Source organism: Amphiura filiformis, chromosome 13 (assembly GCF_039555335.1).
Source record: "Amphiura filiformis chromosome 13, Afil_fr2py, whole genome shotgun sequence".
Lineage (NCBI taxonomy): Eukaryota > Metazoa > Echinodermata > Ophiuroidea > Amphilepidida > Amphiuridae > Amphiura > Amphiura filiformis.
In genome coordinates, this window is record NC_092640.1 from 39,244,384 (window position 1) to 39,269,255 (window position 24,872).

General features: G+C 36.4%; 3 protein-coding genes across 3 annotated transcripts; 2 read left to right on the forward strand and 1 right to left on the reverse strand.

Annotated features, from left to right (window-relative positions):
- The first annotated feature begins 3,507 nt into the window (after positions 1-3,507).
- Positions 3,508-4,173, forward strand: LOC140167650 (lengsin-like). Its single transcript, XM_072190947.1, has one exon. It carries the CDS (start codon positions 3,508-3,510, stop codon positions 4,171-4,173), a length of 666 nt encoding a protein of 221 aa, XP_072047048.1.
- Positions 4,174-4,211: 38 nt separating this feature from the next.
- Positions 4,212-4,649, forward strand: LOC140167651 (lengsin-like). The gene has a single exon (XM_072190948.1). The coding sequence runs from the start codon at positions 4,212-4,214 to the stop codon at positions 4,647-4,649; it is 438 nt and encodes a 145-aa protein (XP_072047049.1).
- A 3,681-nt stretch (positions 4,650-8,330) lies between these two features.
- On the reverse strand, positions 8,331-15,070 carry LOC140167284 (phospholipid scramblase 2-like). Its single transcript, XM_072190617.1, has 8 exons — positions 14,949-15,070; positions 14,028-14,105; positions 13,419-13,495; positions 12,550-12,689; positions 11,638-11,758; positions 10,742-10,838; positions 10,445-10,503; positions 8,331-9,079 (listed from the first exon to the last, which is right to left on the reverse strand). Exons 1-8 carry the CDS (start codon positions 15,046-15,048, stop codon positions 9,014-9,016), a joined length of 738 nt encoding a protein of 245 aa, XP_072046718.1. The 5' UTR covers positions 15,049-15,070; the 3' UTR covers positions 8,331-9,013.
- Positions 15,071-24,872: the final 9,802 nt, after the last annotated feature.

The window sequence follows — 24,872 nt, forward strand, 5'->3', positions numbered from 1 at the left end:
ATTATGTAACGCATTGTTCCCTTGTGCCGATTTGATTTCCGACAAGCTATTCATCGAAAGGTACCTATTGTTCGGGACAAAGGGCTTCCGTCATTAAATCGGTAAGCTGACCTGACAGTGTATTAACGCTTTACCTAGCAGGCCACTGTCAATAAGTGATCAAACGAAAGTCGCGTGAAAGCGCCTACTGGAACGAAAAGTACCCTTTGTTACCAAACAACCCAAGGGTGTGATTGAGTAGCCGTAAGCACAAAAGTCACACATTAGCCGCAGATGCACAGTTCGTTGTCACCCACTGGATTTAGGTGCTTCATTTAAATAAATTGAATGCGCTTGCTGATCGATACACATCAGAATGTATTAAGGCTGCCATATCCGCATGTCTATAGTACTGTATAATGGTAATAGCTACGTATACATGCAACATATCGTCGGCCGTATCACATACTGACGTATTTGCAAAGTACGCATTTCGAGAAAATCGAACTTGAAAATGTAGCGGTTTCATTTGCTGCATAATCTTGATTAAAATATTATTGTCGATTAAAACTAGGTTAACAGTAATGCAAATATACCATTTTTTCATTATAATTCACTTATCACTATCAGAGCATAACTTATTCTGCAAAAAATCAATATTAAATAAAATACGTCACTATGTGAAAAGGACTAATGTCAATTTCGCCGTTCAAATGACAAATACGTCGCGCAAATACGTCAGTATGTGAAACAGTTGCGCAAATACGTCAGTATGTGAAAAGGACAAAACAGCAATTTTGCCGTGCAATGACAGAGTCGCGCAAATACGTAGCGCAAATACAGTATGTGAAACGACAAATGTGTCAAATTGCAGATACGATATACTGGGCTTGCGCAGTATGGGTGATCGGCAAATACGTCGTTATGTGATGCAGACATTTCAAGGTTTTGTAAAAACGACATAATTAAATTAATTAATATCTTACTAATTAAGCCACTTTGAGGCATGGTTTTTGGTGAATATTATAGAGCAGAACATAACAAATTCATATACTAATTTTCTCAAAAATGTTAAAAATGTCGAATACGTCAGCATGGTCAGTATGTGATACGGCCGACGATATAATAAGTACCGGTATAGGCCTATATAAAAGTTGTTTCACAAATTGACTTTTTTATTTTAAGAAGGAGATTGGTATCGAAACCCAACTCCGACCTAGCAAACACAAAACATGAAATTTTAATTGGGCGAAAAAAATATACAAATTGTTTTCTTCCATTATCCAGTGCGCATCATTTCCAAAGGGCCTGTTTTGCTTTGTTTGATTTTGAACAAAGTTGGTCATAAAACTGTTGTGAGATACTAAAATTGTACCTGAAAAACTCGGGATCAGTATATTTGAAAGGCATCCACTCACGGTTGGACGACTTTGTGGGTCGGAGTCAATGGTATTGTATTTGGTCAGCCAGAGCCCTTTGTTATATTTTGCCAACTATCTTTTACTTCGATATCATGATATAGGCCTGATAATAATATATACTGTAGGGTTCTACTACTACCAAAGACGTGTTATTATTAAAGCTGAAAAACAAACTGAGCTTGTTACGTTTTCACGGACATTTTCAAGGTAAGTTGACAATCTCAGTTATTTGTAACAATGTTATTCTACCAACATTAAACAAAATGCTTGCTTATAACAAACTTAGCCTTAAATTTGTCTTCCTTAAGGGGTACTACACCCTGTAGTAAATTGTGACTATTTTTGCATTTTTCTCAAAAATAATAACACACTGGTAACAAAAGTTATGTATATTATTGGGGCAAGGAATCCAATTACTACACTGAAATTTCAGTGACTCAAGACAAGCGGTTCAGTATGTATGATAGAAACGAGGTACATCCTAGCGGTACCTTATTTCTTATTATAAATAACAAACCGCTTGTCTTGGGTCACTGAAATTCCAGTGTAGTAATTGGATTCCTTGCCCCAATAATATACATAACTTTTGTTACCAGTGTGTTATTATTTTTGAGAAAATGCAAAATAGTCACAAATTTATCGAGGGGTGTAGTACCCCCTTAAGCATTTAAATTGCACAATTATATTTAAATTGGACTAATATAACTATATAATTTACCGGTGGTAACGTAAAATAGGAGCGACCGCTTGGAATTTTTGGAGGACACGCCTCCCTTTCAAAGAGTGTCTCAATCTTTATATGCCGTCCGGGTTGTGTCGTCAGCACATTTGCCTCCGGTCTCGAAAAGCGACTACCAAAGTACGACACTGAATACAAACCTGGGATGCAAATGTAAAATGTACATTGCTCTATCTGGTTTGTGCACCTATGCAGTAATTAGTCTGCTTCCGTGGGGCGGACAAAATTGCCTGCCAAAATGCTTGGCCCCCTGTCGGAAATCCTCCTCTTCAATTCTCGGCCTACCAAAATTGGCTCATCCCGTCTCGATCTGTCATTTAAGTTAAATTCTTATATAGGCCAAATATTTGAAACCCAATTTGCAAACCTTAAAATTAGATGCCCTGTATAATGTGTGCGTATATATGTAGCAAACAGGAAATTTTGTATACTTTGAACATAACTGTTTTCCGAAGCCTTTTGGACATTAATTTATTTAAATAGTGTCCACACATAAATCTAAACTCTCATTCCCTTTAAGCTTTTTGCTTTCCGAAAACTACCCCGCAGCCGCCAAAACTGCTAATTGATTGCACCTTCTTTTTGCACACCCAGAACAGATAATTATTACACAGCACCAATTTGACCTTTTCAAATCGACATCGGAAATGTTTGGAAAACCAGGCAACGTGTACCAGCTGCGTATACGCGCGTTATAATACGCTCATACAAAGTGATCAACTGTGACACGCATAGCAGAAAACGCAGCCACTAGTTGGGGATCTTAGAGGGCCTAATTTACCCCCTCCCCCCACACACACCCCTTTCCGGGAATTAATGACAACTATTGTTTGAAGTGCTAAGCATGATTTCAAGTAATTAGCTCCCAAAATTAAAAAGTGGCTCAATCGAAGCCGGGTAAGGGTCATGTAAAGGTCAAAACAAATTTGCGCCAAGCATTTTTCTCATCTCATCGTCTCAACAAGTCAAGACCAACCTGCAATATATCGGCCTACCGTTCTTGAGATGCAAGCAATAATTTCAATATAGTGTTAAGTTTTGTTTTGTTTTGCCACACAGGAAAACGTGTAAAAATATTTAAAAAACACCCCGATTAGTATAGTTTGACTTATCTGTGACATACAAAAAGGTCAAGGCCGAAGTTTATTTTACCACACAAGGGTAGAGTCGCAAAATGCTCGGATTTCAAATCATTGCTATTGCTTTAAAAAAACAATTGTTACATTTTATTGATATTGGTCGCTGACCGAATTTAAAGGTTGTGATTTTAAAGAAAAATGTTACAACTCTATTCAAATGGAATTGTTAATTTAACAGAGGTCTCAATTTGTTCTATTTCCCCAGGCAGAGTGAGATCGCGTGTAAAAGATGTCGATAGAAAGCGTTACAAGTACAATAGAGGAAGAAGAGATAGAATTTGTTCGATTTGAATTCTCAGATTTTTATGGCATATCGAGATGTAAGATCATCCCAGCTCGGCATTTCATTGATAAAGCATCAAATGGTATCGCCATCCCATTTTGTCACCTTTCCATTTCGATCGACGGAGCAGAACTTCATTTGGATACACCATACAGTAATGTTGAAGTGGGCATGATCGGGGACGGAAAATGGTTCCCTGAGTTTAACACATTTCGTATTCTACCTTGGTATCGCAAAACTGCTTCTATCCTGCTGGAGCCAAAATACTACATGGGTGAACCAGTGTCATGCTATCCTCGATACATCGCAAGGAAACAACTCGAACGTCTCGAGAAGTTGGGGATTTCTCTTTTAGCGGCGCATGAACACGAATTTCATGTTGTCGACCGTCAAACGCAGAAACCGTTAACATCGGATAAGCGTCTTCGCTCAACCGTCGGAACCTACACGGATCCAAATCTGTTGGATCAGCTCATGACGAATTTGTATAAGGTTGGTATAGATGTCGAAGATTGTGAAATGGAAGCTGGTCAAGGTCATTGGAAATCACGTATAAGCCAGCCTTTGGAATTCAAGCTGCGGACAACGCGCACGTGTTCAAGACTTCGGTGAAGGAGATAGCTCAACAAAATGGTTACATTGCGAGCTTTATGTCCAAGCCATCCGCTGATCACAGAGGATGCTCTGCGCACATCAATCATTCTCTTTGGGACAAAGACGGAAAAACGAATTTACTCTATGACGTCAATGCTCCTAACAAGCTTTCCGAATTATGTGGATACTGGATGGCGGGACTTTTGAAGCACTCGCAAGCGACCACCATGCTAATGGCGCCTACTGTAAACTGCTACAAACGCTTCGGGGTACAATCACATGTAAGCTCGATCCCCAACTGGGGTATAGACAACCGTAGCTGCATGCTCCGACTAAAGATCAACGGTATGGAAGGTACTTACATAGAGAACAGAAGCAGCGGAGGTGGAAGCAATCCTTACCTCACTCTCGCTGCCGTAGTAGCTGCTGGTATTGATGGAATAGAGAAAAACTGCCTCTTCCGGAAGAAGAGACCGGCGACCCCTTCAGGATGAGAAACAAAGCGTATGCTCAAAACAGCTTACCGACTTTATCGGAAGCAATGAAAGCTTTCAAAGCTGATGAGGTGATCATGGGGGCATTTGGTGACGACTTCTTCAATATATTTAACAGTTTAAAAGATTACGAAATGAAAATCGCCCCCGAATCCGATGACCTTGAAAGAGATAGCTTTCAGTGGGATCAAAAAATGTTATTTAACTATCTATAACAAACTTTGACCCAGACGTAGTACAACCCATGCCATTTCTCATGTCTGGATCACAGTACTCAAAAATAAGACACCGGTATATTTAAAAGACTCGTTGCACACGTTATGTATATAGGCTACTTATAAACTTGTAAACATTTTTGGTTGAGCTAGAATTAACTGTTTGCTGAAAGCAATACCAAATGCAACATCATCTTATGGCGTCATGATCCATGTCCCATATCGATTTTACAAGAAATACGGTTGAGCTTCTGTCTTTACGGACTATCATTGTGAACCGGTGTCGTAATGGCTTCCAATAAGTCTCAAATATGCCACAGTGTCTCATCGGCTGAAAAAAACCGACGGCGACGATGTAACTATCTGGGCCGGCTTACTACACTTACTACATATGAATGTAGGCTTCATACCGATTTTCAACATCGGTTATTTCAGGAAGAGGATTGAGCGAATTTCCCTTGATCAGCCATAATAATTGAATGGCGCGTGTGGCCTTGTATTAGTTAGGCAGAGCATAATAGAAAGCTCACCTATAGTGCATGAGGTTCCTGGTTCAAATCCTGGCGGGGGTATTGGCTTGGAAAAAAATAACGTCTGAAATTATTTGGCTCATTATAATAACCGGATTTGCTTCAAGTGCAAAATAACATCCTCCAAACACTATCTGAGATTGTGAAATTCAGAAGATAAAAGATAAATAAATACAAAGGTCATTGAATCCCATTGAAGCCTACAGATTTTTTAACTCTTTGCTGTGATACCCATGTTACTTCACATTTTTGGGATCCGTAGACCCAGACGAATAATTTGACATAATTTGAAAGTGTTGGATATAAAATTAATTTTCCCCCTATAATTTCTTGTTCGGCAATTGGTTTGTTTATGTTTTTGTTTGTCTGTTGTTATATAATTGGGGTTGGGTTGTAGGGGGTCTTTTGAGGGTTACGGTCTCTAAATACTGCTTGGCAGACTTGTGCCAGCTTTTACGCAAAGTTGCCGATTGGAACGAGATTGTTCCAAAAACTCGTGTTTTGGAAAAATCTTGTTTCAATCGACAACTTTGAGTAAAACCTAAGAACAACATCAAACAAATAAAAGGAGATTACTTTTCTTCTCTAGTAAACCTCAAGTACCTGGATTTAAGTCATACTATAATAGACAATTTGAATTATTTGAAAGTTCCCATAAATACTGACTGTATCTAGCAATGAACTAACTAAACTCCTCAAAAAAAGTTTGGAAACTTTCCAAAACGACTATAATCAGAAATATTTGAAATCTATTTCCAAAGTTTTTCATATCAATACAAACAACATTGCTCTTTCCTGTCAAAAATGACACCAAATTTGTGACCATAACTTATTCCGTGGTTGAGTAACTGTCTTTGAAAGACAAAAAGGTCTCAAACAAAATGTGCCAAATCTGCCATTGTCTGCGCAATTTGCATCAGTAAACATGAGTAAGGAATATCACACTTGCAAAGTTTTGGCACTTAGTCTACGGTTTCGAAGTGCTGCTAGCCCAATGTACTGGTCTTCAGCAGCCGTTTTATTTCTTGTGCGGCCACTTCTGGGTCTGGCTTTGACATGTTCGGTCTGACGAAACTTGGCTTTTAGCTTGGAGATCATACTGCGGGAAACTCCAAAAGTTGCCGTAACCCATTCTGAGGTATGCCAGCCTCCATCTAACATATAGCTCGAACCTTATCCAAATCTGATATGAAGAAGTGACCAGCAAGACAGATTGACTTACGTTGATCCATTTCGATCCACCTGTAGAACTGTTAATCCCATCCTAGCACTTTTCATTCAAAATACTGCAAGCTTGATACTGCAAGCAACTTTTCATTCATTCTTTTATTCATGCATTAACCCATTCATTCATTCACTCATTCATTCATTCATTCATTCATTCATTCATTCATTCATTCATTCATTCATTCATTCATTCATTCAAAGCAAGAGATGAGCGCAGACAATGGTCAATTTGGCTCAATTTCGTTGAAACCTCTCTGTCTTTCAAAGACAGTTATTCAGCCGTGGAATAAATATCATGAGGTGTCATTGTTGACAGGAAAGAACACAGTTTTACATTCCAGCTGGACATAATATTCCCTGGGGTCACTCCCATTGTGGCCTGTACACCATCCGCGATAATCAACTTTTGAAAAGCACCCTAAACAAGGATTTAACCCTTGGCTAAAACGGTACCCTTTTCCCACACTAAACAGGGATTTTATTCCTTGTATCAAATTTCCGCGCCATTAGCAATAATGCAATTTTGCTACCCTTTTTTCCAATTTTTCATGTTTTTGACACCTTAAACACCCCGTATCGCGCCTACCTACGAAAAACTACCCTTTTTACGCGTTGTTATCATCGCGGATGGTGTACAGGCCACAATGGGAGTGACCCCCGGAATATTCCCAATGCCATATGTCACGGTATTAAACAAAGTCGTAAAACTATCGCAGTTTTATCAGAGGATTTCATGGATGATGGAGAGTGTCATTATCAGCTACATTTGGCACGAACGCAAATGCTTATGATGTACTCATTCTTGTACAGATTGGATACATTCCTGATCGTAAAAAGACGCTGTTGCTTCGTCAGGTATTATGTTGCAAGGACGTTTTGAATTGGCCTGGAGATCCAGTTGGACATGATTTGTCTGGAATCAATTAAAGATGGAACTACGTCAACCAGAAAGGGTTGGTCGTAGATTTCAAATTTGAAACATACATAAAGGAGCAAGTTTATTTGAAACGCTTTTATTTTATAAAGATTCTAGTTTATTTGCTATTGCATGCAGCGAATATATTTTTTGTTATAAATATTGTTACGAACACTGGCCCCTTTCTATAATATTTAACAGATCTGTAAAACCACGAGTAATGGTGCAAATCCGGCCCCCACAGGAAACACAAAAACTAATAATTATTTTCAAATGGGCGTACAAAGTTATATGATCATACATGACTTGATTATTTATCAAAGTAGTTCTGATACTACTGGAATGGCGGCCATTTTTAATTTGACCATATTTGGAGTCACGCTTACATCTGAAAATTTCACCAGGCAGTTTTGTGGTCTATAGTACCCAACAGAGCAACAGAGCAAGTAAACAAATGTTTTTATTATCACAGGATGTTAACTTTTATAGACTAATCTGCTCTACGAATTACGAAAATACATCTCCCTATACGCCGTAGAAGTGACGTCATAATCGGATTAACTACCATAGCAAAAGATGAATTCATTTTTTAATAGACCGCCCTGCACTACAAGCAGATTGCACTAATCACATGTGTATGTCAGCAAACATAGATTGAATACAATACCGCTCTTTTGAAAGATACTTATCTTATAGGTGCGAGTGATCAGCCTTTCTTTGATATCTATGGTTCAATGCATCGGTACCGCTTGTCCAGTGGCCGTAAACGTTGTAGCGCAAGGCGAAATAGTCAAAATTGTATTCATCTATTGCTATGGTAGTTAATCCGATTAACTACGTCTCTTCTACGGCGTATACAATCAGAAACTAATTTAAGTGGCAAAACGACTCCAAATTTATGTGCCAAGATCAATCAATGCGGCGACGAAAATAAACACCTGTTTTACGGGTTTACGGACCTTTGAAGTAGGGCGGTCGGTTGGGCAAATCATAACAATTTGTAAGAAAAAATCACTTCGCTCGTGTTCCTTTGGTCAAAACCAGTAATAATAATAATAATCGGTCGAGCCCATGGAACAGGGAAAATATTTTCGTTGCCTAATCACATTCATTACACATTACTTTGCTAATCATACTAAGTACTATATATTTCTTGTGTGTGTATCGGATTATTATATACCATTAAATGAAGATTTGGAAGCCCTTTTCAAATTAGAAATCATGAAAGAGAGAAGCTACGGGAGGGGGCCTCAACGTTGCGAAAAGCAGACTCTAAATTATACCAATATTTTTGTACAAATTTTGCTAAAAAAACGATAAAACATTTGTACTTTTGAAGAATTTGTGAAAAATTACCCTTTTTTAAACAACAATTTTATGAAATTGAGGACAATTAATAAACAAAAATGGCTCAAAATACACCCGAGTCTAAACTATATCACTTAATGCACCCGAATAAAGCCCCATCTACTAGTCTCAGCCACCGCCGCCGCCGCCACCACCACCACCGCCATCTTTTTGAGATTCAATATACAAATATTCCTGATGAACAAAGAAGAGAAATTGAAAAATTATGAAAGCATTTTAATTTGTAGGAAATAATAAAGCGAGGATATGAATTGTTAAAACGCTGTTTAAAATTTTAAACAATGGCATACAGAACAAGCAGTTGCTTAAAATATTTAAACCAGTTGTTTAAGAAACGTTAAACAACCTGCTGAACTATTTTTAAACAACTTCTGCTCACCATGTCCCTTACCACGGAGCTTAACACGAAATATTCTATGTTAAACGGCATTGATTAATAGATGAGTTAATTTAGCGTTTAAGGTGGACAAAATTGGAAAACCAATGTTTTTGCTTGGTAGTGACTCTAAACACCCTCATGAACAACATATCAAATGAGGACAAAAAGGGACACAGGGGAAATGGTTATTTGCATATAATTATCCAAAATAGTCGGTAATGCTGGGCTCAAATTCTAAAATTGGCCGAATTTGGATAACAAAACCCCCCCAAAAAAACCCAAAAAAAAACAAAACATCTAATTGTATTTCTCTCATTATTAGGATTCAGAAGAAGCACAGTTTGGTTTGACCCATTTTCGATGTACAGTTCTTGAGTTATAAGCATAAAAGCATAAAAGCGTAAAATGTACAATTTTGGTCTACACTGTCCGCTGGGGTAGAAATAAAAAAATGCTCTGACTTTGATCAACGTGGTCTTAAATTGTTCCGCTTGGAACAAAATCTAAAATCAAGAATAGTTTGCTATATCTTAGATGTTTTGTTACCTGGGTAAAATCACAAATAGGTCAAGGTTAACATGGTTCAATGGGCTTTTACCTTTTTGCCCTGTTACCCAGGTAACGAAACATAATGATATATGGCAACCTATTCTTTGGTTAAAATTTTCCAATTGGAACAATTTGAGACTACTTTGATAAAATCGGAGCATTTTCTTTTATTTTTTTTTTACCTCTGTGGACAATTATGGAGACCAGGATTTGACATTTGACCTTTATGCCTATATCTCAAGACCTGTATTACTAGGTAATTCAAACTAAAGGATTATGATTAAGCTATGATTTGGCAAAAGTGTATAACATTTTTTTATCCAAAAATGACGCTGTATTTTTCTGGAATTGGGAGTAGTAGGACTACCGTAAAACCTCGTCTACAAGCATATATAGTGTTATTGATGAAAGCTAAGTTCATACGAAACTAGCGTAAATATGCCAATATAAAATATTGGTCTTACATGTACAATAATACTTGTTCGTATATGCTTGGATCTGTCATTTATTTGCTCAAACTCCATAATGGCACCGGGATTAGTTTTGCTTTCATCAGAAGCACTCTATATGCTTGTAGACGAGGTTTTACGGTATTATAGTATATTACTTACAATAAGCATTGTCGCAGCAATGAGCATGGCCTTCATTCTCACCTCCAAATCTATAGGAACTGTCATACAAACAAACAAGTTTAATTTATTTACTACACACACGAATAAATAGCTCAAATCGAGCTATATGCTCATAAATAAATAAATAAATAAATAAATATAAAAACAAGATTTAAAAAAAAACATTATAAAGATCTTCGCTCTGAGGTTAATCTAAGCACGGCGATAAAAAAATCCATTGTTTTACAAAATATTTTTTTTATTTATTTAGTTACTTGCGATTTTTAAAAAACTCACATTGAATTCCAAAGTTGGAGACTTTCGTGAAACATTCTTTGACTGCTCCGGCCCACTGTTTACCGATGCTAGCGATCTCGTTATCACCATGGTATACCTATGTTTAAAAAAAGTGAAACTAACCAACAAAACTCTCACTTGTCTACGTATTCACATAATGATAATTGCAATGTCACTACACTTAATTTAAAGCTGAATTTATACTCGATCGCATTTTGCAGAAAAGCGAATGGCACGAATGCTCAGTATGCAAAAACGATGCGCAGCTTGCACACTTTAAGCATTATTTTTGCATACTCAGTATCCGCACGATTTGAAGTATAAATTTAACTTAAGTAAAAGTTGTGCAATAATTAGGCAAGGCGCTTTACCGCTCAACCTAGTGGTGAAATGGGGAGCTGTTTATGAATATTGTCCATTGAACGCCGCCAAAAGGTATCAGCATGACTTGTGCATTATATGGTAGCTGACATTATTCTAACGCCAGTGGAATAAATGTAAAACGCTTTGATACACGATATATAAATGCCAATATTTATTCATGATCAAGAAAACATTTTTTTTTTGTTTGAATTTTGACCAACTTCAAGAAAAATATTTGAAATTAAAAGCCTGATTTTGCCTAAATTTGGGCAAGAATCAGGCTTTTTATGATTTTTTTTAATTCAGCATTTTTGGTGCCAATTTCCCAACATTTGACCTCATCGATGAATTTAACAAGTCTTTCCCATTCTCAATATGTATACTTTTATATACTTTAGACCAACAAATTAGCAGTTATGAGGCCCAAAAATTTCCATATTAAATTCTAGGGTATCGAACTGGCTACTCAGTTAGTCAATCGATCATTGATTAAGCCACTGATCGATCCACTGATCATTAAATAATTAATATACCTTAAAATTGAGATCGGGATGATAGCAAATGCACTGACATAGACAACACGGACCCCAGATATCAAACATAGTATTGTCGTCTGTATCTTTCACTGCTAAATGAGGATACCATTTGCTCCCTCTGAAATTACAAACAATGCAAAAATAAAACATACATTATATCAGTGTGGTTTTTGATTTATACTGGATGAATCATACTGTGTGTCGTGCAAGGCAACCTAGTCCCCTCTACTAAAGTACTATTATTAGCTCGCAGATCCTTATTGAGTGGAGCTTCGCGCAGTGACGTATAATTAAGACGTATAATTAAAAACGAACAACGATATACGTACAGTTAATACGTCAGTGACTGACGCATGCAAGATATATTTCAGTCATTATTGATCGGTGAACACAGTGAAACTCTGAAATGTTACTGTAAGGAAAGTACTTCAGATTTAGTCATTGAAATGGTATTTCAGTACCCCAAATGGCATTACAATCGTGCAAAAAGTAGAAATTGGAGGAAAATTGAGGGCGTCGTTACATTATTACAGTTTTAAGCTCTTTAATAGGGAGACTGTTGTGCAAGTATATGGTACGGGTTTTGTTTATCCGAATTAGTGCATGTTAACAGTAGTTTGACCAGCTTACAATCGGTGGGAATTGTTAGGCTTTTACCACTACGCCGAAAGTAGACACACGTTAAGGGATATAGTTGACCTCTCTGGTCTATGTTGTGCGTGTTAAATAAAGTAGACTAAGTATAGTCTTGAATTAATAATTTGTGATATTTTTTGGCGAAGTGTCACAAGTACAATGATCGAAATAGAATATGTTTATATCAATTCGCGATGTTATAACACCCGCCGATTACGTGCTGACCAATCTTTACCAAAGTATACACCTCCCATGTCCCCTTCCATTTCTTACGAGTGTTTTATTTTTCCAATGACTTCTCCAGGGGGACATTCCACAGTAATTTCATCAGTACAACAATCACAAGTACCGGCACACCAGCAGCTCCCACATCCCGAACAACACTTCCATGGTCTATATAGTTTCATCACTTCCTGAAGCAGGAATTCGTAAAAAATAAAATAAAATAGCATAGCCCGACAAGTCGGCAAAATGAAATAGAATACATTGCAGTCAAGTTAGCTCAATCGATAAGGCGTTCGACTATGGTGCGAGAGGTTGCGGGTTCGAACCCTGGTGGTGCCTAATATGCTCTCGATTAGGATAAATAGCGCCTTCATTGTTGACCTTTACTTAAAAATGTAGTTTTACATGCCATCAAATAACAGTGTATTTTAAACAAGAAAATGTTTCTGTAAAGACCAAATAGGTCCATTTTGGATTATTGCAATTTACTTTAGATCATTTTCGCTTTAGCTGTCCTGAATATATAACCAATAAAGCTTTTTCTAAGAGAGTATAGCTTCAGATAAATCTGTCAGACATTACAGGTTTTACAAATTAACAGAAAGTGGTCAATTATCCCGAGGATGACTGATGCCCAGAGGTCAGTGGCGGCGCCAAGGCCTAGGAAGGCGTGAGGGCATTCATTTCCCTGTCATCTTGAGCTTTGCTCCCCTTTCCCCCGTTAAAATTTAAAATGTGAACAATTTAAATTTTATGCCACGATTGCACAATTTGAGTTAATTTTGTTTATTTATACCCGTAAAACAGTTTTTTTCTCTCCCTTTGCCACCCGGAATGCAGGTGCCGTCACTGCTGGAATAGAATGATTTAAGGCGTGTTAAATTAAGTTATTATTTATACCAGAAGAAGTAGTTTACCTGCCCATTGTTATCCGTTATTGTCATATTGAATGTCCGTTGTGATTGACAAAAACAGCGCATGCAAAACGTTGATTCTGTCAAACAATAAAAGCAAGTTCGTTTGTTAATAATAATGATAATAATAATGATAATAATAATAATAATAATAATAATAACACTAATAATAAAAAAAATAGTAATAATAACACTAATAATAATAATAATAATAGTAATAATAATAATAATAATAATAATATTATTATTATTATCATTATTATTATTATTATTATTATTATTATTATTATTATCTTAAACCTTGACTACTTACGACTATTTGTTTTCATGAAATAGGCTATTACAGTTGAAATTCATGGAATCCTATGGAAGACATGACCTTAACTTAATCTTCCACACAGGGAGTGTTAATTTCAAAAGGGGTTACCTGAATGGATGACTCCATTTGAAATATACACACCCTGTGTGGGAGATTAAGATCAAGTCTACCATATATAAGTGGTATATATATATATCTCTCAACTATAATAGCTTTTTTGTCAAAGGGGGGGACATAATAACAATGTCAAAGTTTAATGATGAAAATGATTATAAACAAAACCTTCAACTTACGTTCTCCAGCAAAGTAAACCTGCTGTCCCATCGAGTTCTTTATGACATAACGGTTTTGAAAATCTAATCCTGTGAGTACTGTATAACAAAACAAAACAACAAAATTAATGGGGAAAATACAAAATTTGACGTCTAATTGTACCTTTTTCTTTGATTATAAAACAGTAACTGTATTAAGTGATGATGTATGTATGGCAGGTATAAGACACTATAGAACAGAACAACTGGCTGAAAACCCTGTTTTTTCGAGCGATGAGGAATTTATCAAAAACTTTACTTTTCAAATCGATAAACCTGGTTTTTAGATCGAAAAACCTTGTTTATTAAAATAAAATTTCCCATGTAAAAATTACATTTTTTGGCCAAAACTGAACAAAAATCACCAAAAACAATGGCATTTTTACCCACACTGAAATTAAATGTATTGAACTAAGCGACGATTTTGTTCACATATTTTAAATATCCTTGTAACATGATTGTGTTCTGCAAACAAAATATGAAGTTTCTACTTTTTCTAAGAAATAGCTGGTTTAAATATGCCATTTTTAGGTAAAATTTAATATAAATCCTTAAATAGCATGACCGTTGCCATGGAAACGGAATAGAACGCGCGGATTACCGATTTTGCAATTTGCAACATGACAGAAAAGATTCTTCAGACTCTTCTGAACATTTTGATATATAAGTTGTCCATTTGAAACATCTGTCCTACGAAATCGTTAAATAGAGCACTTTTGGCTATGTGGCCTGCTGATCTATTTTCATTGAAAGACGGGCCTTTTATTTTGTCAAAAAATTTGCTTCTTGTATAATTAAAAAGAGTGGGCACCCTTAAGTACCAAAAAGAAATATTGATTATGAGGAAAAGCAGAGTGTCAAGTTAATCAGCATGTAGCGTTCATGTGGTTGAATTTTACGTACCTTCCATAAGTTCCACCTGTTGGTGTACTAATAACTGGTCCAGTTGAGTGAGGTATTCTAAGCCAGGAGGACAATTTTGTACCCCTGTCGGTTTGGGCATCTTAAGTTCCGTTTCCTGATATTCCGCCTTAAATAACGATGTTAATAACAAAGATTAGTAAAACAGTACAGTACTTAATAAAAATGTAACTTTGGCACATCTTTGCTTTTAAAAGTGTGGTCCCATCAAGACCTAAGTGTTTTTTTTGCTGAATAACAGGTTAAACAATTACATGTGTGGAAAAGATCGGGCACAATACATTTTGACATTGTGAATTGATGAAAAAGTTATGTTTTCATTTTTTCATATTTTCATTGAAACTGTTCAATTAGCTACACTCTAAATTTTGCAACGGTTAATGTATCTGTGAACAAATAGTTGAACAATTTGTGGCACTCTCTTGATGCTGCGTACTTTGAATAAACATGTGTACATGCAGTGCTTATGATATAATTACCATTAAATGGCCACATGTGTCAAAATTAGTCTTTTGGTAAAGGGCTCGTGATTGTTAGAAGACAATTTATACAAATTATATCATGTATTTTCGGGACAAAGTGCACTAATACATATAGTTGTCCCGAAAGTATGCGTTTATATTTTCGGGACAAGTATGTGTTAGTGCAGTATAAATAGCCAAGAAATTACTTTTACCAATAACCGAGTCTTTTTTCAAAAGACAATTGACACCTATGGCTGCTTTATGTTTATATTGTAATACCGTAAAACCTCGTCTACAAGCATATATAGTGTTTTTGATGAAAGCTAAATTAATACGATACATGCGTAAATATGCCAAGACAATAGATTGGTCTTACAATAATACCTGGTTGAATATGCATGGATCTGTAATTTATTTGCTCAAATTCCAAAATGCCGCCTGGATTAATTCAGCTTTCATCATAAGCACTCTATATGCTTGTAGACGAGGTTTTACAGTATAGGCACTATATGTACACAGGTTTATTCAAAGTACATAGCATCAAGACAGTGCAACAATCGGTTCATCCATTTGTCACAACTACATTATCCGTTGCAAAATTTAGAGTGTAGTCGTCTTCACGTTTTATGAAAATACAATCGTGTTAATTTTTTTAGATTTTTATAGCAAAAGAGAAGGAATACTTTCTTACCATGCTTGTTATTTCTTTTCCTTGTGCCAATGTAATTGCCTGTAACGCAAAAAAAAATGCATGAATATAATTAAAGACAGAGATAAAACGAATTTATCGCGTCTGATGTCACTGTCAATTACGATCCTTGATTGGTTAACACTGGTTAATAGCGCGTAAAAGGAAGACCGATCTATCTGGTGCTGATCGGAGAAAAGGAACAGCAGCAAATGGCGAAAATTACGTACTTTTACAAGGCAAAAAGCAGCTTTTCTAGGCATTGTTGACATGGTGCCTTCGCCAAAGAAAGTTTCCTACTATAAAGACCTAACTTTTGAGATGGTTTGCATGTTTGAAAGTGCAAAATAAATAATAAGGCGACCGGTCATGGGCCGCGCTCAGCAAGTCATCATCACGACACTTGTAAACAAACCGTGCTCGAATTTGATTAACAGATGACGTCAGACGCGATCAATTCTCTGTCTTTAATTATAGTTATGCCTATTAAGAACGAACATAAATCATCACATTATTTTGAAGATTGACCTATTATGATACTTTTATTATTGGACATGCTGAACGTGGAAAGTTTGCACTGGTGTCAAACTGACTGAGCAGAGTGAGTGAGTTTTGATCATGTTCATAATCATTTCGGTGGTGTTTCTATATCTTAAGTAAGCGACAAATACTTTTTATATAATATTTTATATAGCAGCTACGATTCGCCGTAGAATTGATGATGTAACAGGATCTACAAGAGCAATTGGTTCAATTTTTTTGAATATATCGCCCTGCACAACAAGCAGGTTGCACTCATCACTAGGGAACTTCGAACTCCGGAATGAATTTAAGGAGCCGAGCCAGTTCTAGATCCACATCATTGTTGGATCGAACTAGAAATTGAATACCTCGTGCATTATTTCAACGGTTTTCATAATACAGTGTATGTACTCACGATATTCATTGCGTAACCGGCTACATATACAGGGTGTCCCAGAAAAAATTACCGTGCGAATGAATTGGGACATAAGTAGAGAAATATACATCAGAAACCAATATTCTAAACATCGGCGTACGTTAATTTTACTGGAATCGGTTGACTGATTGCGAAGAAATGAGCAATTACATAACGCATGCGTCAATTTACTTCATTCCAAGTTTGAAAGAAAGATCATTCAACACAATGCGCACTAGTGGTTAACTGTTTATGGGCTTCATATTTTGTTCTGTGAAATCCTTTTCGTTCGTTTTAAACGATCTGTTTCTTGCAAAACATTTGATTAGGTTTTGTTCAAATTTGAAAACCGGCACGATATTGAAACTGAAAGCTTGGAAGTAAGATGATGCTCGTTACTTGTAAATATCGTTTTTCGTTAATGTTGATATAAATGTTGCATGAATAATTATTGGATAAATAATTCTAGCTGGCTTAAAACATTTCTCACACACATTAATGTTTTTGGAATATTTCCAAAAATTTGTATTAAATGGAAAGTTTAAATCTGTTAAAACTTCAACATTAATGTTGAATGGAATCAAAAGTCACACGTAAAGCTGTAAGCACTTGATCATTGTCATTCTTGGCTCAAATGTTCCTTGGAAAGTTAAAATATAGCATATTTGCCCAACCTAAATTAAAGTTGGAAAGCTTCTAATTGCAGAAATCAAATTTTTCTCGGACAAACTGTTATTCATCTCGAGTGAAACCATGAATAACATAACACCGTCGGATTATGAAATAGATAATGTGGACTAAATTTAACGAGATGCATGGAAGCGGTGAGCGAGTATGAAAAAAGCGCCTGTTGATCAAACTTGGAATGAACTGGATTGATGTGCGCATTATGTAATCGTGAAATCTGTACCATAAACTAATCAATGGCTATATAAACTACGCAAAAAAAGTTTCTTTATGGTTAGGAACTTTACCCACTATTAAAATCTAGCAACTAATTTTGTACGTTTGCTAAATAATCGCATGCGGGGTTTGTCCTGCGCATTTTGACACCTCAATCACTACCCTACGACACTCCTGAGAAAAGATATGAATGTTTAAGTAACACGAGGTCGAAAATAAAATTGCAAAGAAACCTATTCAATGGTTTTAGAGCTGATTCACTGATCGAAGACGGTTTCATTATTCCCGCCTTTTCAATTTGAATTTAAAGCATTTTCCTTGATGCATGTTGGATAATCCCTTTGCTTATTGTGCAGATGAATGATCAAAAAAAGGTGAGTGGGTACTAAGACATTTACGTTTTGAGAGATGGGTTTGGAAAAGGGATTCAATACAGGTCATGATTACAGCAGTTTGGAAGATACTGTATGTTCAATATGTTACCAAAACAGAAGGAATTGCGACACTTGAGTGGCCCTCCAGAAGCCCTGATCTTAACCCCTTGGAGAACCTTTGGGATCAGCTCAAGAGACGAGTCAACAAGAAGATAAAGGCAGATACAACTCTGGTGGGATTGCGTCGCATCGTGATCAATGAGTGGAACGGGGTTGAGCAAGTTAACATTCGACGCCTCATTAGGAGCATGAGACGCCGCGTGGCTGCTGTAAGGGAAGACAACGGTGGACACACAAAGTACTGAAAGAAAAAGAGATTAATCTCAAGTGATGTTGAAAGCGGCAGTATGATGCCTGAAATGTGCTCAGCAAGTAAACAAAAAAGTTATATGCATGGTTTTTTTTGTGTGTGTTCTTTTATGCTAAAAACTTGAATAGGCCTTTCTGCAATTTCTATTTTTCGACCTCGTGTTACTTAAACATTCATATCTTTTCACAGGAGTGTCGTAGGGTAGTGATTGAGGTGTCAAAATGCGCAGGACAATCACCCGCATGCGATTATTTAGCAAACATACACAATTAGTTGCTAGATTTTAATAGTGGTTAAATTTCCTAACCATAAAGAAACTTTTTTTGCGTAGTGTAGTTGCAATAATAATAAAAACAACAAACAGTAAAAGTCCCAAGCTTATATACGTCCAAATAAAGGAGAAATTCTAAATTGCTTACGACGATCAGCGGTAAGTTTGCAATCCATGGTGGCTGCCATATTGATACCCGATATTTTTATTACGCTGTAACGGCACCCCGATTTTGAAACCAGCGAAATCCGTGCCACAAGCCTCGTCCCTCGTGAACTTTGGTGACACGAAGCGAATACTACCAAAGTTCAGATTCAACATTCGTTCAAAAGAAAACGCGACAATTTTTACCCATAAAACTACAGAAGAACATAAAAAAATGTATTTTAAGTAATATTTATGATCAACAATGTCTTTTGAGAACGAAAAGTGTAAAAACAGCACTAAAACCAAAATTCGCTGTGAGGGTCGCGAATGCCATACTGCAACACACGCTCGCCGAAGGTAGCCGAGGGTCTGTGTGAAAGGATACACTACCGCTTGTGGCAGAAAGGATTCGCAAGCAGCTATCATGGCGGCTTCCATGAATCGCAGAAACGAAGGATTAAAAGTGCTTTTTCTTTGTTAGGAATATTCCGAAATTCATATAGACCGTCTGGTATGTTTAATTTAGGGTATTCGCCACTTACACAGTTCCGCCATTATGCACTATATGCGGGAGAGCCTCGAACTGGCAGCATACATGAAAGGAAGAATTACGTAACCTTACACAGAATGTTATATGACTGGTTCAATTCCCATTCATGTATGCTGCCAGTTCGAGGCTCTCCCGCACATAGTGCATAATGGCGGAATTGCAAGTGGCGAATATAACTATATTAGCCATTGATTAGTTTATGGTACAGATGATTAGTTTATGGTACAGATTTCCTTTAATTTCTTTGCAACCAGTCAACCGAATAAAATAAAATTTTCGTATGTGATGCACAATAAAATAGGCAATGCGCTACATTTTAAATTGTTTGATTCTGATGTCTATTTCTCGACTTACGTCCAATTCACTCGGTAATTTTTTCTGGGACACCCTGTATTAGGATAGCCTCCATTATCGGAAACAATTCACCCAAATTTGCCTTCATACATGGAGTCCGTTAATATTAGTCTTGCTCCGTCAGAAATTTTCCCCAAAGTTGCCACTTTTAAGTATGTTAATACTTGAAATTAGATATCAACAAACGATAATTTTGCTACAATACAAATGCAATGCGAACACACCCATCATGTTGATGTGTCCATTTATATACCACGAGATCGACACATTCAATACTGTGAATAACAATAATCAGTTTCACACGATCACACCAAAATGATGAATTTGTCGTTTCTGTTTCTCAACGTAACGTATCTAATATTATTAAAATATAATGAAATAGTAATTACCTTGCTCAGATCATAGAAGCCGGGCCAACATCAGCATATATGAGAAGCATAGTCACTTGTTGCTATGAATAATCACTTGTGGCCATGGTGGCCGCGGCAGGTAATCAAAATAAAGCTGCACCTTATCTGTATAATTGATAAGCATATTTGCGATATCGTCAACACCAAGCGTTCTTGGAGCCCATATAAGGAGCGTGTTTGTGATATTCATTACGAAATGTTCAGGGAGGCGGCCAAGATTGACTGAATTTTGACGTCGTCATTGGTTTAGCAGGTGAGCACAAACTTACGACAAATAATTCCAGCAGTAGGGCCTACATATTTTATGTTATCAAATCGTACATTATTATATCCGTTGTGGTTTGGTATTGTTCCCTGATAGTACACCAAGTTAAAGTGTAGTTGTAACTCTTTTTCGCGCGCGCAAACTATATTTTATGATACTTGACCCGATCTGATCCACTCAGGTTAAAGTCGAAATTTTAAAAATTGAGTTACTATCATTAAACATGCTCAGTATCTACACTTACTGATGTTGAATCCTCGGGTCTCTTAGTTGCAAAGTTATGAACCTTTTATCTCTCTTTTTTTTTAATTGTTTTTTTTTCTCCTCAGTTTTGACTATATCTCAGTTTCATTATTGCCGACTTTTGCCTGATTGGATCAAATCTGGGTCAGATATAGACTTAAAATTTCAGTACCATGTATCGTTGGGCGATGGTTTAGTGGTTAAGGTCTCCGCCTGCCATGCGGGAATTTCGGGTTTGAATCCTAGTAGGGGAATCTTTTTTTTTCTACATGAAAATGTATATGAATTACTGTGGAAAATATATATTTGTGCCATTTGTTTCTAGAACGGTAACAGCCAAAAACATACTCTCGGAGAAATAATTTTGCGTTCAACGTCCAGGCAGTGTTGTCGTCTCATTATATGTTTTCATGATTTTGCTTGCGATATTGGCTGTTGCCTAATTGAAATGACGTAGGCCATCATCGTGTGGAAATGGTATTGTAAGATGAATTTTTATTCATTCTACAATATATTACATTTATTTCGAGAACATCAACACTACAACAAGTAGTATCACAGGCTAGCACCTCTATATAAAAACAAAATAAATACATTGCCGTTGCCCGCTAGCTCGGTTCTGTGTCGGTTGCAATAAAGCTGCATTGTTTAAAAGGGCATTTCGTGATCCACAGCCTCTCCCCCACTTTTCTCAAAAAAAGTTGAGATTTTTATACCACTGGAAACTCGAAATGAGTAACATGTTATTGAGAAAACAAATGGACATAGCTGCTTCTGGCTCTAAGCCCTCGATATGATATCAACATTATACTCGTGTTCTTGGAGCGCGATGCGTTGACGACAACTCAAATATGCACATTAACCGAGTTAATAGTTAACCAAATGATTAACAAGTTACATCACTGATGTAAACAATTGCTAATCCATGCAAATGATATACGGTAATGCACGAGTAAATACATTTACTTGTGACATTATCAACATACTTACTATAAAGTAATCAAAGATGTTTGCATCTAAGTCACATGTATGAACATCATCAGGGTGCGCTCGTACTATGCAAACATGAATCATAAACTTGTGATTATGCGAATAAATATCTTGTAAAAGACTACATTTACTTTGTAGTCCATTTTTGATCAAATTGAAAAACTTGGAGGCTGTAATTTGCTTCACATGCATATATGGGAGTCACGATTTTGGAACCAAAATAGCGGGGTCACTAAATATTTAATGACTTTTGAATATTTGAATTAAATTCAATTAAATCAAAACTTTTGTAATGATATGTACGTGCTGTCAAGTTTCAATTAGAATTCTTGACCTATTTGGAATAATGTATTTTGCACCATAGACTGGGTGAGGATACGAAAGGTGTAATCTAAAGAAGAACTGAAGTGGTAGAAATTTAAACTGTTGCTATAGGCGAGTTACTAATTAGCAATGAGAAATATTGTATTTTGTAAATAAAATATAATTATTATTGAGATGTGATGGTTGATAGTGTTGAAAATATCTTTCTTGACAACTGTAAACATGTATTGTACCTCTGATTCTCATTTAATACAGATGGTGCATTTAGAATGGTCCAATATCTGACCAATCTGAGTATAGTCAACAAATGTACGAGGGTTGGTCAGTATGTAATAAGAGTTGACTTGTGACGCCATATATGGATTGTTTTCATGGCATTTCTCTCACGTGAACACTATACCTTTGTCTTTTAAACAACACATGTAAAAATTACATCACACACATGATTACGTAACATCATTAGCATAAAGTCAATAGACTATGGACACTGCCAAATCACGCAAAAAGGCGGGCCTTTTAAATTACAGCAAAGGCACGTGTTTAAAATGTCCGAGATGCATACGGCTAGTTTTAGGCAGGAATAAACACTAGGTCTTCAGTTTGCTTTTGGTAAAAAAAATATGAGCCTTGCCATTCAACTTGGGTGGAAATGGGACGTCTGGGAACTTTAACAACTTTAGGGCTTGAATGGAAGCAATGACGAAAAATGAAAAAGCAGTTATTACAAATGACATTGCGTATCTCCAAAATGAAACAGATTAAAATCTAATGATTGGTCACGTGTAAGAGCTGGTACTCAGTACTATGATAACTGGTGCAAATCAAATAACAATCTGCGCATGCGTAGGTGGGATGACCGATACAACATGCTGGAAATGCACAAAATTGTAAATTCCATGTAAATAGGTCCTAAAATACTACAAAATGCTACAAAAAATTTTGTTTTAACATTCATATGAATTTTTATGAATGATCTCAAACTCAAATGAACAGAAAAGTTTAAAAAATAAATTTCTCATTCAAACGATGGCTTCTCTCTCTGTACCACTACATTTTGTATAAATGTAACAATAGTAGAATAACAGTTATATTTTAATCATGGATTCAAATATTTCCTAGGGAGACTCCCGGTCATAAGCAAGATTAGACCTACCAATTGCATTGGTAGAATTCAGTCTAAACTATTATTAACATCAATCTAATTGATTCTTTTTTTGAATAAGATATTAAGGTATATATTTCAGCCAAAAAATAAAAATAAATTTCTTCATTAACTGCTTAATTAGCACTTAATTTCTTAACGAGGCACTCATATTGGCCTGTAATGCGTAACAACCAAGCTCATGTAGCCTCACTTATTTTGAATTTTCTAAGAGAATTTGAAGATAATTCCTAACAAATAGGGTATCACAGAAAAGCTAAGACTATAAGCAATGTCCCAAAGGCAAAGATTAAGTTGTGTAAGGATCTATTTTTTGTGAATGAAGTTTTTGATTTTGAGTAATGTTATGTAATGGTTTTCTAAGAAAGTGAATGAAAGTTTGTTAAACTCACCCCTGGATGTGAAAAGTGTAAAAAATTCGGCCAAAACCCTATCGTATAAAATGAACAAATGATATAGTTCAAAATAAACATCTTTAGGATGACACAAAAATGCACCAAGAGCTCAGAGGAGATGATTTCCATGATCAGTCCACTTCTCAAGATTGACTTTAACAGTGATTACAAGCTTTGTTTCTGCTTAAATTAACCCCTGTAGTCATAGGCGTAGATCCGGGGGGGGGGGGCTGGGGGGGATTTATCCCCCCCAATATTTTGTCGGGGGGATCCCCCAATGTTGACCCCTGATAATGGGTTTCTGACCAAATTAACCTCATATTTGCCCATTTTAGCCCCAAAAGTGCAAATTTTCGCGCTCCTCGCGCGCATTTAATCTATTTTTACACCATATTTCATCAGTTTAGCTTCAAAATGTTTATAGAAAGAAAAGCCCTGTTTCTGTCAAAAATAAAAAAATATTTGACCACGCATTTTAAATAAACAAAAACCTTTACAGCCCAACAAACATGGTTTAATGAACTAAATTCCTCAAAAAAGTTTCAAAAACGGCTGTATATCAGAAATTGTTGAAATCTATCTCCACATTGTTGCATATCAATGAAACCATTGTTCTTTCCTGTCAACAATGACACCTCCTTTGTGACGATAACTTATTCCACGGCTGAGTAACTTTCTTTGAAAGACAGAGAGGTCTCAACGAAAATGTGCCAAACTGACTATTGTCTGCGCTCATCTTATTGCTTTGAATAAAAGACTGAATGAAAAGTTGTTTGCCGTACATCACGATGAATAAAAAAGTGCTAGGATGGTTCTACATGTGGATACACATGGATCAACGCACGTCAATCTCTCTTGATGGTCACTTCTTCATAGTGGTCATTTGCAAGAAAATTCTAATCAACCATGATTCGATTATCAGATCTGGATAAGGCTCGAGCTTTTGGTCAGCTTGACGCTGGCATACCTCAGAATCAAAGTGAGACAACTTTTTGAGTTTCCAGCAGTATGATCTCCAAGCTAAAAGCAAAGTTTCGTCAGACCGGAGATCAGCCTGCG

Excerpts from the sequence above, each read along its gene's own strand:
- LOC140167650 (XM_072190947.1), top strand. The coding sequence starts at position 3,508 with ATGTCGATAGAAAGCGTTACAAGTACAATAGAGGAAGAAGAGATAGAA.
- LOC140167651 (XM_072190948.1), top strand. The coding sequence starts at position 4,212 with ATGTCCAAGCCATCCGCTGATCACAGAGGATGCTCTGCGCACATCAAT.
- LOC140167284 (XM_072190617.1), bottom strand. The coding sequence starts at position 15,048 with ATGCCCAAACCGACAGGGGTACAAAATTGTCCTCCTGGCTTAGAATAC. Across the intron at positions 10,839-11,637 it reads ATCCCGATCTCAATTTTAAG|GTATACCATGGTGATAACGA; the intron begins GTATATTAATTA and ends TTTTAAACATAG. Across the intron at positions 9,080-10,444 it reads TTGCTGCGACAATGCTTATT|GAATATTTGTATATTGAATC; the intron begins GTAAGTAATATA and ends TTTGTTCATCAG.